The following is a 14,570-nucleotide window of genomic DNA, read 5'->3' as shown; positions in this document are numbered from 1 at the left end:
CCTCTGCTCCCACTACTCCTTCACCCTCGGGGACACCCTCTTTTTCTCATGACTCATGTATGTGACTTCACATCAATTCACAGGATCGCCACAGAACTCCACTTTTCAGCCCCTCCGTCTATCAGTGTGTCAGGATATTCTGCGTTAAGTCAAACTGTAAAACAATATATGCACTTTTAAATAATAAAAGAACTCACTGCAGTTCAAACTCACAACCACCTGCCAAATTCCTAGAATGGCTGGTGTGTACTGGAAGGAAGGGTCAAGGCCACACAAAGTGTGATCCGTTTATGCACAAAAACTGTTAAAATTGAATAATCTCAGTTTTATCTCTTTTTATTTTCTATGTCCTCCCTTTGAAGAGGGTAATAAACAAGGCAATGTCCCAAAGACAGGCATATGAAAAGAAAAGGCCCCACACGTTAACACAAAATTAGGCAAATTCAGTCACGAAGAATCTGGTTCTTAATCTGGGACACAGAAATGCAGGTCTGGACCCCTCAAAGTGTGGGCAAGGTTCCAAGGGTGTATGCATATACACATCTGTGACGAGAGTCTGCAGCTGTCATCACATTTCAAAGGGTCTGTGACCCAGTGAGTAGTACTACTACTGTAGGACTTAAAAATGAAAATCAATGAAATTATGAGGTAAAGAAAGTCATCTATTTACATGACAAATAGCTTAAGACACCAGTGCCTGTATGCCTGTAGTTACTAAGTCCATTACAGTGCACGTCTGTTAACTCTGTGTATCTTCACAGTATGATCTTCACCACAACTTGCGAAGTGTAACCACTCAGCACCTTCTGTTCCGTTCTGTTCGGTTTTCCCATTACAATTCTTCCAGCATAATTTTTTGACAGCAAGTGTATGACTTTGGCTAAAACAAAGACAGAGAAATCATGAAATGAACGTATGCTGTGACTACAAAATATTTTACCTACATATTCACTTAATTACTATGCCCTTGCTATCGATGTTAACATAAATGGAAGTCAAAACCTGAACATCAAAATGTACAGGTTTTACAAAAAGCAGAGTCAGACCTACAAATACAGAGAACAAACTGATGGTTGTCAGAGGGCTGTGGGGTGGAGGGTTGGCCAGAACGGATGAAGGGGAGAGGGAGATATGGGATTCCAGGTATGGAATGAGTAAGTCACAGGAATAAAAGGCACAGTGTAAGGAATACAGTCAACGGTACAGTAATAGTGATATAAAAGGGCAGATGGCAGCTACACTTGTGGGGAACACAGAATAATGTATGAACTAAGTTGTACACCTGAGACTAAAGTAACGCTGTATGTCAACTATACTCAAATGAAAAAAATGGCAAAAAAGTTTTTAAAAATTACAGGTTTTAAAATACCATCACTAATAATTTTGCAATTTTATCCTAACCTTGAAAACATCTTACTCTATTTACTTAAAACTGTCAGACTAAATATCTTAATGAAAAAGGACACCACCAGCGAGATACAGACAATGAATTTCTGTCGAATTTTCTTTCGATGATCAGTGGAATTCACGAAATGGCTATTAAAATCTGTCTTTCAGGTAACATTACTAAATGGGTTTCTTTTTTAAAGAATTCTAACTTGGGGCGCCTGGGTGGCTCAGTCGGTTAAGCGGCCGACTTCGGCTCAGGTCATGATCTCGCGGTCCGTGAGTTCAAGCCCCGCGTCGGGCTCTGTGCTGACAGCTCGGAGCCTGGAGCCTGTTTCAGATTCTGTGTCTCCCTCTCTCTGACCCTCCCCTGTTCATGCTCTGTCTTTCCCTGTCTCAAAAATAAATAAAACGTTAAAAAAAAAAAAAGAAAATAAGGAATTCTAACTTTGCAACATATTCCAGATTATTTTATTCCCTTGACATCCCTCTGACATAGAAGGGACTCTTACTCACATGTTTACTGCTAGGTAAGGAAAGATAATGAAAGATTTAATAAACTGCCCAAAGAAACAACCTTGGACTCCAACGTGACCTCTAACTGCATGACCTTGGGCAACACACTCCTGTTAATGCCCCCTCAACCCCATGGCCTAGAATGCTACCATAGGTTATTAATAAATCCCTAGGAGAATAGAACACCCTCTACAAATTCAACCTGCAAATCAGACCTCTGAACCAAGGAAGAATAAAGTAAAAAACTTAAGTAGGTTTTAAGGCAGTCAACCCTGAAAACAATACCAGAGCACACAATTATACTTTCAGCTGTTGAGAGCCCACGTGTCACCAGATGCGCTCTCGGTAGGAATGAAACACAACCTTGAGGTAAAGAAACGCGTTTTAAAAATCAGCATACCACAGCCTACACAACCACACGACTGTGAGGACCTGCAAGTGGCCACCCTGGAGGTTACACACGGCTTGACAGGGCTGTCGTCAGTAGCCCTTCCTGAACGTCTTCTCAAGGCAATGCTCCCATTCTCTGCAGGCTAGGACTTGAGCACTACCCTCAACGCTACGGACCCTTCCACGAGTTTGAATCTCATTACCGGAGGCAGTCAAGAGTCCTCTGGAGATGAGCTTCACGAATAAAATCAATGCCAAACTTAAAAAAAAAAAAGGGACCAAACGAGTACAACTATAAAAAGGTATTAGAATTGGTTTTCTTCCATCGTAGTGAGCTGCTTCCGAACACAATTCCTAAAGAGAAGTTCCAGAAATATTTTAAGTGACACAAACATCACCGGAAGCTCGTTATTGATACTATTAAAGATTTCTCATTTCATCAGAGGAATGGTGGAAGTACTGACACATTACTGAAACAAGTATATATAATACAGTTGACCCCTACACAACACAGGTTTGAACTGCACGGGTCCACTTATACACAGATTTGTTTCAATTCACATAGCACAGTCTCATAAATGTATTTTCTCCTATGATTTCTTAATATTTTCTTTTCCCTAGGTTACTTTATTGTAAGAATACACTACCTAATACATTTATCATACAAAATATGGGTCAATCCGCTGTTCATCACTAAGGCTTCCAATCAACAGTAGGCCATTAGTAATTAGCTTCTGTGGAGTTGAAAGGTACACACCTCTAACTCCCATGTTGTTCAAGGACCGACTGTATACTGCTTCCCAGGGGAGCTACTTTGAGGAACAGTACTTATTTAGCTATACAAGCTTTAAGATGGTGCATTTCTTTTTTTTGGGTAATATTCTTTAAATCTAGCACGTTAACAGGAGCAAGCACCATAGGCAGGGCAGGGTGAAAGGAAGGAAAACAGAAGGGAGGGGAGTCCAGGAAGAGAGAAAATTTCAAATGACTGGAAAATGAAATTTCAAATGAATACTTCACTGACGTATTCCCTTCTTCGGTAAGCAACAGCATGAACCATTTCAACTGCTAAACCCAGCATCAGAGAGGTGGGAAAGAAGCCAAAAGGGCAGCAGGAATAAAGAGAAATCACATTTTAACAAATGCAATTATTATGAGCACTAACATACTTTGCTAACAAGGAGACAAACTCCCCTGGATGAAATATCACATAAAAGATGTGTGGCTCACAGGTCTTTCTCCACCAAGCCCATCACTTTCATCATGACACTGTCATTTGGAATTGTATTTGAAATTCTATTTTGAACAGTTCACACATATGAAGGTTGAAGGATCCTTAAAAAAATCTGACAGAATGGGGTTACTGACTTTTTGATAATTTAGACATTGTTAAAGCATAAAATGGATTAAAATTAGGTTAACAAATGATCCTGCTGTCTAGGTGGGTGAGGGTGGGGAGAAGGGTGTAAATGACAGGTGCTCTAAGCCAGCAGGAGGCAACGGCCTGTGCCCAGGGAGCACTTACCGGGCTTAAAATCAGTCATGTGGCTTTGAGGGGCACTTGAGTTTGCTCCCCATCATGGGATCTGAGCTGACATGTTCAAACAAGATGAGGCTACCAAAACACAATCTACCACATTTCAAAACATCACCAACATTTTTAATCCAGTTTTATTAAAAATCTACCGTAGTCACATTCTAGACCACTTCAAACGTGTTGTGTATAAAGACAATAGTATGCAGCAAGCAACCGGCTGAAGCAAACTTTTAAAAACCAAGTGCAACACAGCAGCAAGCATCAATCTCAAGAGGCTACCGCAGAACACAGAAGTACCACTTAGTGGTAAGCACCTTAATCGAGATCTGTGTTCCTCTCCATGTGAATGTGGCATCAACTCGCCACAGAAGACAAATACTACATGATCTCACTTATACATGGAATCTTTAAAAAAACAAACAAAAACAAACTCATGGAAGAAGAGATCAGATTTACGGTTACCAGATGCAGACGGTGGGGGAGGGGGAATCAGAGGAAGATGGTCGAAAGGTACAAACTGCCGATAGTAAGACAAATAAGTACTAGGGACGGAATGTACACATGATGACTACAAAGAATGCTGCTGGATGATGCAGAGGGAAGTTGTTTGGAGAGTGAATCCTAAGGGTTCTCATCACAAGGAGAGATTTTTTTCTCTTTATTCTTCTTTCTCTTTTGACTGTAGCTACACAAGCAGATGGATGTAAGTTGAAGCTATAATCATTTCACGGTGTATGTAAATCTTACTGTTCCCCTTAAACATGCACAGTGACGTATGTCGATTACTTCTCAATAAAACTGGAAAAAAACTGCCACTAAATGCTTTATAACAAATATAATTACAATTTGTATAATTATAACAAAATCTAATCTTATGGAAGCAAAAATAGTAAAATACCTTTGACTTGTTTCTACACAGTGAGTCCAGTCATTTATTTCTGGAACTTGATCAGTTTTTTTCCAAGTGTATAAACAAATCTTTCCGCACTCTAATCCTACTGCAACAACGTATCTATTTTTAAGGGAGGAGAAGACAGTGATTAATTAGCATGAATTTCTGTTATCTCCATTATCACTCTAAAGTATTTCTTTACAGTGCTCCCAACTGTCCATGGGGGCACCTGGGTGGCTCAGTCGCTTGAGTATCTGACTCTTGGTTTCAGCTCAGGTCATGATCTCGTAGTTCGGGAGTTCGAGCCCCGCATCGGACTCTATGCTGACAGTGCAGAACCTGCTTAGAATTCTCTCTCTCTGCACTTACCTGTCTGCTTTCTCTCTCTCTCTCTCTCTCTCTCAAATAAACTTTAAAAATCAAATGGCTGTTGTTTTTTTTAATGTTTACTTATTTTGAAAGAGACAGAAAGCACGTGTGTGCACATGCATGCATGGGGGAGGGGGAGAGAGAGAGGGAGAGAAAACCCCAAGTAGTCTCCACGCTGTCAGCACCAAGTCCGACACGGGGCTCCATGCAAGGCTTGATCCCAAGAACTGTGAGATCATGACCTGAGCTGAAATCAGGCGTCAGAAGCTGGACTAAGCCACCCAGGCACCCTCAAAAGGCTCTACTGAAAAGCACCAGCCCACGAGACCAGGCACTGCTCTGTTACATCCTCATGGAGCCTCCTCTCTACCGAGGGTGCACCAAGTCTTCCCCCGTCCTCTGCTAGCAAAGCCCACAAGCCAGTGTTGCCCTGGCTGGCTGCAGGGACCCTTGTTCTACTGCGGATGCAGTTACTGAGAAAGCACCAGGCTCTAAATTTGGTGAAATACGATCCTCTGATCCACACTCCCAATCCCCGTTTTCCCCACTCCGAGTATGATCAAGTTCTATCAATTTAACAATTCTTACGAGAAACATAAGCATTATGAAAAAAAATAGCAACTTGGAAGCTAAAAGAAATAACAAATAACAAATTAAAGTATAGAGGACTACAGCTTAAGAAACCAAGTGGTTGTAGCAAAAACTTAAAACAAAGTCCCACTCAGAGACTGACCGTTGGGCACAGTTAAGCACAGGGCAGACACTGACGGCTGTCACTGCTCCCCCCACATCCAGGACAGAGGAGCAGGGGCCAATGTTGTGCTCGACGGAGTCATCACTGGAGTCACACTCACCCCAGACAACCACCTAACACAGAGAGATCAAATTCTGTGAAGACTTCTCTTTGCAAGACTTCCAGCAATGCATTAGAGTATCAATGGCACAGATAAATGCAAAATATTCACTCTAGCATTTAAAAAAATGCCTCGTTTACATTTGTGGATTACGTTCTAGATTTCAAAGTATTTCAAGCATCAGAGAGAAGCCAGACGACTTGTGTAATAGACACAAGTCTCTGAGTCCTCAACTACCTAACTGTGCCGGTCCAAAGATGGACTCTCCCTGCCCAGAGACCAGAGATTGTCTAGCATGCTCTTTTATGCTCAGGAAACCAGTTCTGATCCAGGGAGAGTCCACTGGTCAGATCCTCACCAAGAGGCTCGTGCACCTCTCCAAGAAGCTACCGCACAGCGTATGGGGACCGATCAAGTCCTGGATTTTCCTCTACACCACCACTGGCACTAAGGGAACAACTCAGCAGTCACGAGGACCCAACCTTCACGATACCCTGCATAAGAAAGGAAGCTTCCCTGGAAGCTCACACTTCCGGGGGGTGGGACTGGTCACAAAGAATAGAGAGGGAAGTGAAGTGGACAAGAGCTATAAAATGCAAGACCAAAGCAAGATTCCAAGCAGAAGGCTCTGTCCAAGTACACAGAAGTACACTTCTGAGAATGTGTGGTGGTGATACTCTCTGTCCACTTCAGCTTAGAGGCACAGGTGGACCATTTGCTACTGGGCGGGGGGGGGGGGGGGGGGGGGGGGGAGGGGGGGGGGGGCTGTGGAGGGCAGAAGCAGTCCTGCTTCCTCAGCGGTGAGCACAGCACAGGCACATAAATGCCAGGGAAGAAATAAACAGGCAAATGAATGCAAGTGAAAGTCTAACAGAAACAGGTTTAGAGGCTGACATTTCCGTGTTTGCAGGTCCATGCTAGCCCCCTGCTTCAGTGATTTGTACCATCACGACAACTGGAGGGGGCAAGGGGAGGAAAGGAAATGCTCATTGCCTCGCCGTCTCTGGTCTGCAGGCACTACAGAAAAAGGAGAGGACATTTTATTATTTTTTTTAATGTTTATTTATTTTTGAGAGAAAAAGAATGCATGAGTGAGGGAAGAGCAGAGAGAGAAGGAGACACAGAATCCAAAGCAGGCTCCAGGCTCTGAGCTGTCAAGCACAGAGCCCAACACGGGGCTCAAACTCATGAACCCAACCGCCAAAGTTGGATGCTTAACCGAGCCCCCCAGGCACCCCAAGGAAAGGACCTTTTATTTTTATTTTTATATATTTTTTAAACGTTTATTTATTTTTGAGACAGAGAGACAGAGCATGAATGGGGGAGGGTCAGAGAGAGAGGGAGACACAGAATCTGAAACAGGCTCCAGGCTCTGAGCTGTCAGCACAGAGCCTGACGCGGGGCTCAAACTCATGGACCGCGAGATCATGACCTGAGCCGAAGACGGACGCTCAACCAACTGAGCCACCCAGGCGCCCCAGAAAGGACCTTTTAAATAAAGAGTGCGATGGGGCACCTGGGTGGCTCAGTCAGTTGGGTGTTCAACTCTTAGTTTCAGCTCAGGTCATGGTCTCATAGTTTCTGAGTTTGAGCCTCACATCGGGCTCTGTACTGACAGTGTGGAGCCTGCTTGGGATTCTCTCTTTCTCTCTGCTCCTCCCACATACACTCTCTCTCAGAATAAATAAACTTAAAAAAAGAAAAAGAAAAAGAAAAAGAAAAGGAAAAGGAAAAGGAAAAGGAAAAGGAAAAAGAAAAAGAAAAAGAAAAAGAAAAGAATGTGAGAACAGCAAAGACTAGAGGCCAGGGTGAGGGCCATGTCAAGAGTCTACTACTAGCTAACTTGTTTTATTTTTTTGAAGCTTGAGAAACACATACACACACACACTGCTTCCTCCCATGAATGAAAAGGCAATAATCATCTACTATAGAAAAAAATCTTTAATTCATAACAGTATGAAAAAGAAAAGAAGCAACTATTTTCCTCCTTATGCCCATTCACCGCCTCCTGCTCTCCTTGTTAGTTTTGGACCATTTCATTTACTACTTCACTCCCATTGGGGCCATTTGATGACCATCATGTGTCTGAAAGGCTTTCTTTTCATATTGGATATTTTGGAGATGGGTATTTGCAAAATTTAACAAGAAAGCCTTTTTATGAATGCATACAAAAAAACACAGTACACACAGATTTTTAAAAATTGTATCAGAGTCAGGATTATGTGTTTTCTATCCGAACATACCTGTAATATTATTTCACATTTAGAAAAATATGACGTTAAAAAGAATTACCTTTTTGTCCCGACTCCCAGTGAAGAAATACATGCTATCAGGACTCCAATCACAAGACCAAATAATTCTACTGTGCACAGCAGTTATCTTGTTGGTGAAGGCGAAGAGGCTGAAAATTGGGTCTGAAAGAATCACCACACACACCACTCACAAGGCAGACAGAAATCTAGGTTTTTCTCTGTCAGAAATCTATGTTTATGTGCCATATACATCACATCCTGTAGTAACCAATTACAGATGCTGACTTTTGCAACAGACCACGGCTCAGCAGCTGACCCTCATCAGAAGGCAATAGGCATATAGTTAGTTTCCTGGTAGGGAACGCTTTTATATTGCTAGTCACTCTCTAGTGACAGATGGCAACCATCTTCCAGGCACTTAACTGAAGGTTCAACTTACGCCCATGAAAGAAGCCTGAACAATTTAACTTTACTCAGGAAGTAGCCCGACTTACATATATGAAAAAAAGATTAATGTACTCTTAAAAACAAAACAAACAAAACAAAAAACAAATGAAAACCTTAAAAAATCTTTACCCTTGTAAGATTTAAATGTAAGGTAACTTCTAGTCCTTATATGGACTAAACCTAAAACACATTAATTACTTACAAAGAGGGAAGAGGAATGCATCTATTAATTCGTAATCCATAAAGACACAATAGTTTATGGGTATATTTTTAGTATCACATTAACTTTTTAAAATCACTAGTTGCAAAAGGAGTCAGTCTGTTCTAACATACAATGTTCAATATGTCAGTCTCTAAAATACAAGAAACTAAAAGACTATGAATATCACAAGATAGATCTGCATGTAAGTTCAATCAATAGAAAAATTAAAACAGAATTAAATAACACAAAGATATTTTAAATACTCTCTAAAGTTTACCCAAAGAAACCAGGGTAATACAAATACGCCTTGCTCCAACAACACAATTTTTTTTCCCTTTTGTTTTTAATTTATGCCAGGCTCAGGACAGAACGCAGGTAGGTGTTAATATCTTGCCCACGGGCCACAGTATTCACAGACGGATACCGAAAATGCCCTTCCTAATTATCAAAGTGACAGGGGGAAGTAGGAAAAGGGTAAAAATAATGTCCTTTTAGGTTTCATAATTTAATTGTGTCTTCATTAATCCTGTACCATAAAATCCTAGCTCAAAATATACTATCCATTTGGTTTTACACTGGCATTCTGTAACCATCCACAAAATCTGTTTTTATAGCTTATATTCTTATATGTATATATGTTTTGTATTTTATATTTTCATATTTTGTATTTTTATGTTTAACTGAGATGTCTGAACACATGCCATCCCAACTAGATAATCACAAGGAAGTCAACTCAAAGATCGTCTGCATTTAAATCTTACAAGGAAGGTCAAGTCTTCCTCACTTATAACACAACTTTGAAAGGTTTCATAACAGAGACTCTGTCCTTCACCCTGTTATTATTTCTATTCCTCTTCACCTAGTAGCTACTCAAGGGAGATAAAATGCTCACAAGTGTTTCACTAATAATCTTCCAATCAGAAGCTACTTTACCTAACTCAGGTGAGACTGTGTCCTGCCTTTTCCACAGTGACCAAGTTCGATCTCTGGAAACAGCTAGTAAGAACCTGTCGTTAGGTGAGAAGGCCATCTGTGTGACAGTCAAACTGTGGAAAACTAAATTCTGCACCTGTTTCCAAGAGGTAGTGTTCCAAAGAATGATAGCTGCATGCTCTTTCTTAGCTGCCTGTAGATAGAGATGAAACAATCAAGCAATTTAAGTTAAAATGAACTGAAAAAAAAACACATTTAAAAAACAGTATACTGTTTCTATGGGTATATTCTATGTACATGTATAAATGGAAAAAAAATTCTGAGGAGATACATACTACAAGCCAGTGTAACCTTGGGAAAAGGAAGACTGGGACTAAGATAGGTGACTCATCAGAGACTGGCATTGTCATCACAGAGTTTCAACATTTTACAAGAAGCATATATTTGCATATTAATTGTATAGTTAATAGTTTAGAGACTTTCACTTCTGCTCAACATGATGGAGTAACAGGGACGAACGAGACTGCACTGGTGTGACAGAACTAAAAAACTAGACTTAACACCCGAAAATAACAACACTCCAAAATATGAGATATCTGGCAACAAAGAACACTGATCTCTGAGAGACAAAATGAAACTCAGAGTAGAAAAGCTAAAAGAAAAAGAAAAGACCATCACTAAACTCTAGGACAATTTTAAGCAGCAACATAAAGGTATAACTAGAGCCTCCAAAAAGGATGAAAAGAAAAAATACTGAAAAAGATAATGGCTGACAAATTTTGAAATTTGATAGAAACAATGAACCTACAGATCCAACAGGTTCCAGAAAAACCCAAGCACAGAAAACATGAGGAAAATTATACCAACAATAAGCAAATTGTTTAATATCAGCCATAAAAAAAAAATGCAGTTGGAGGGGAAAAAACCCATCACTAAGACACAAAAAAATTATAGCAGACTCCAATCAGAGCAATACAAGTCAAAAAAAAAAAAAAAGAAAAAGAAAAAGAAAAACGGAGCTACATCTTTAATGTACTGAAAGGAAAACCAACATTTTTTTTACCCACTATAAAAATCATTCCAAAATGAAGGAGAAATAGGTTTTTGCAGACAGGCAGAAGCTCAAAAAAATTCACGACCAGCAGAAGAGCATTATAAGGAATGTTAAAGGATATCCTCTAGGCAGAAGGACAATGGTATCTGCTGGAAATTTTTGTATTATTTAAATCTCTTCAAAAGAGAACAGACTACTCAAAGAAAAAATGACAATATATGGTGTTAATTCTATGAAGAAGTGAAACAATACCATAAAGGAAACAAAAGTATACCTCTGTAAAGTTCTTAAATCATACCTAAAATAGTGCAACATCACTTAAGGCCCATGTTGGCAAATTAAAAATGTATAGTGTATCGGGGCACCTGGGTGGCTTGGTCGGTTAAGCGTCCGACTTTGGCTCAGGTCATGATCTCACGGCCCAGGAGTTCGAGCCCTGCATCGGGCTCTGTGCTGACCGCTCAGAGCCTGCAGCCTGTTTCAGATTCTGTGTCTCCCTCTCTCTCTGCCCCTCCCCTGTTCATGCTCTGTCTCTCTCTGTCTCAAAAATAAATAAACGTTGAAAAAAAAAATTACAGTATAAAATGAAAGACAATCAATAAAATAACATAACAGTTATATGTACTAATCAAACTAATGAAATAAAACGGACTCATAAAAAGTAATCAATTAATCCAAAATAAGTAAAACAGAACAGAGAAAGGATGGATCAAATAGAAAATAAATAGCAAGATGACAGATTTAAATCCAAGCATGTTATTATGTTACATGTAAATGGTCTAACAAATGCCCCTATTAAAATGGAAGATTATCGGGGCCTGGATGGCTCAGTTGGTTAAGCGGCAGACTCTTCGTTTTAGCTCAGGTCATGATCTTGTGGTTGGTGAGTTCAAGCCCCACATTGGGCTCTGTGCTGAGGGCATGAAGCCTGCTTGGGATTCTCTCTCCCTCTCTCTCTCTGCCCCTGACCCTATTGTGCTCTCTCTCAAAAATAATAAACATTAAAAAAAAAAAAAAAAAAAAAAAGGAAAATTATCAAGATGAGTGAAAAAGCAAGACCTAACTGTAGGCTGCCCTTAAGAAGCCCACTTGAAAATAAAAGGAAACAAGTAGCTTAAAAGCACAATGATGGAAAAAGATATTTATCTCAAGCACTTCTCAAAAGAAAGTTGGAGTGGCTATTTTAACATTGGACAACATAGATGTGAGAGCACAAAATATTACCAAAAAGAAAGAGAATAATTCCATAATGATAAACTAGTCAACTAATCAAGAGAATATAACAATCATTAATGTTTTAACAGGACAGCCTCAAAATATATAAAAACTGAAATACAAAGATTAAAAGATAAACCCACAATTATAGTCAGAGATTTCAAAATGCTACTCTCAATAAAACTGAAAGGATAAAGACTTGCACAATACTATCAACCAATCTGACATAATTCATATTTTCAGAACACTCCACCCAACAGAAACAGAATCCACATTCTTTTCATGTGAACATGGAAATTTACCAAGATTAAATTTCAAAGGATTCAAATCATATTATGTTCTCTGACCACAATGAAATTAAATTAGAAATCAATAGTAAAAAGATATCTGGAAAATAGTATATGGACACTAAATAATAAATTTCAAAATAACCTATAGGTAAAAGACAAAAATCAAAGGGAATTTTAAAAATATTTTTAGTTAAGTGTAAATGAAAACAACATATCAAAATTTATGGAATATCTCAAAAATAATACTTAGAAATTTATAGCACTCAACATCCATATCAAAAAGACAGATTTATAATCAATAGCCTCAGCTTTAACCTTATTAAACTAGCAACAGAAGAGGAAATGAAATCTAAGTAAAAGAAAAAAAAAACGGCAAAAATCAATGAAATAGAAACAAGAAAAACAGCAGAGGAAAATCAACAAAACCAAAAGTAGAATTATTTGAAAATATCAAAGTATCATTAGTTTCCTTATCAATTCTCAGAATGCTCCCCCCACAAAAAGAAAAAAGAGGGTGTGAGAGAGAAAATACAAATTGCTAATAGCAGAATAAGACAGGTAGTATCACCAGAGATTCTTTAGATATTAAAAGTATCATAAGAGAATATTATGAGTAACTTTATGACAACAAATTTGACAACTCAGGTAAAAAGGACACATTTTCTGAAAGATACAAACTACCAAAATACACTCAAGAAAAACTAGATAACCTAAATAGTCCTATATCTACTGAAGATATTATATTTGTAGTTAAAACCTTCCCACAAAGAAAACTCCAGCATCAGTTGGCTTACTGAGGAATTCTCTCAAACATCTGAAAAAGAAATAATCAGGGTGCCTGGGTGGCTCAGTCATTAAGCATCCAAATTTGGCTTTGGTTCTCATGGTTTGTGGGTTCAAGCCCCACGTTGCACTCTGTGCTGACAGCTCAGAGCCTGGAGCCTGCTTCAGATTCTGTCTCCCTGTCTCTCTGCCCTTCCCCTGTTCACGCTCTGTCTCTCAAAAAATAAACGTTACAAATTCTACACAAACTGTTCCAGAAAACTGCAGAGGAAATATTTCTAAGAGGCTAGCATTACCTTGAAACCAAAACCAGATGAAGCCATTGTAAAGAAAGAAAACTATATACAATATCCTTCATGTACTATACATAAAAGTTTTTAAACAAAATTTTAGTAAAATAAGCCCAACACTATATAAGAAGATAATGTATCACAAACAGATGGGGTTTGGTTCCAGGAATGCAATTTTGGTTTATTATTTGAAAAACCAATCAATGTAATTCACCATGTTAATTAACTAAAGAGGGAAAACCATATGATCATGTCAACAGATGAAGAAAAAATATTCAACAAAATCTATCATCCATTCCTGATAAAAGCACTCTCTCAACTAGAAATTGTAGGCAACCTGATAAAGAAGAATCACAAAATCCATAATGGACATAGGGATAATCCATCATGGGCAAAGAAGCAATGTTTTGTTCCTTAGGTAAGGAATAAGGCCAAGGATTTCTGCTATCACCATTGGTATCCAACATTAAGACATCCTTATAGGAAAGGAAGAAATAAAACTTTTTATTCATAGGCAACATAAGCATTCATATGGAAAATGCTACAGTATCTACAATAAAGCTACAAGAACTAATAATTAAGTTTAGGAAACTCACAGAATATAAGATTGATAAACAAAAAGCAACTGTATTTCCATGTGTAAATAATGAATAGACATAAAATATACAAATTAAGGGTAAATCTGATAAAATATGTGTAAGATCAGACACTGAAAATTATAAAACAGTCCTAATAATATTAAGATGTTAACTGGGGAAAACTGGGTGAGAGGTTTTCTATTATCTTTGCAACATTTTGTTAAATCTAGAATTACTCTAAAATAAAAGGTTTACTAAAATAAAATAAAAAACTTAAAAAATAAAATAAAATGAATTAAAATAAGATAAAATCTTTATTAAAAAGAAAAGTTCATTCCTGGGGCACCTGGGTGGCTTAGTTAAGCGTCCAACTTTGGCTCAGGTCACGATCTCATGGTTTGGGAGTTCAAGTACCACATCGAGATCTGTGCTGACAGCTCAGAGCCTGAACCTGCTTCAGATTGTGTCTCCCTCTCTCTCACCCCTCCTCTGCTTGCTCTGTCTCAAAAATAAATATTAAAAAAAAAAAAAATCATTCCTAAAAAATTAAACACCTAAATAAATGAAAGACATACTGTATTT

At 38.7% G+C, this 14,570-nt stretch overlaps 1 protein-coding gene across 3 annotated transcripts in view; it reads right to left on the bottom strand.

Moving 5' to 3' along the window:
- Positions 1 to 322: 322 nt before the first annotated feature.
- Positions 323 to 14,570, bottom strand: part of ELP2 (elongator acetyltransferase complex subunit 2) — a 43,644-nt gene continuing 29,396 nt past the window's right edge. For 2 of the 3 annotated variants that reach the window (XM_019465382.2, XM_019465385.2), the window contains 5 exons: positions 9,779 to 9,971; positions 8,237 to 8,358; positions 5,824 to 5,957; positions 4,728 to 4,841; positions 323 to 880 (listed from right to left, as the gene is read on the bottom strand). In XM_019465382.2, coding sequence (XP_019320927.1) covers positions 724 to 880; positions 4,728 to 4,841; positions 5,824 to 5,957; positions 8,237 to 8,358; positions 9,779 to 9,971 — 720 coding nt within the window. In that variant the 3' untranslated portion in view covers positions 323 to 723. The remainder of the gene's footprint in view (positions 881 to 4,727; positions 4,842 to 5,823; positions 5,958 to 8,236; positions 8,359 to 9,778; positions 9,972 to 14,570) is intronic. The other variant, XM_019465386.2, reaches the window with a different exon arrangement.

The sequence above is a fragment of the Panthera pardus genome, unplaced genomic scaffold, assembly GCF_024362965.1.
Source record: "Panthera pardus isolate Hobbes unplaced genomic scaffold, ASM2436296v1 HiC_scaffold_15, whole genome shotgun sequence".
Taxonomy (NCBI): domain Eukaryota; kingdom Metazoa; phylum Chordata; class Mammalia; order Carnivora; family Felidae; genus Panthera; species Panthera pardus.
Note: the sequence above shows the minus strand (reverse complement) of the source record. Positions and strands in the feature narration are given on the sequence as shown.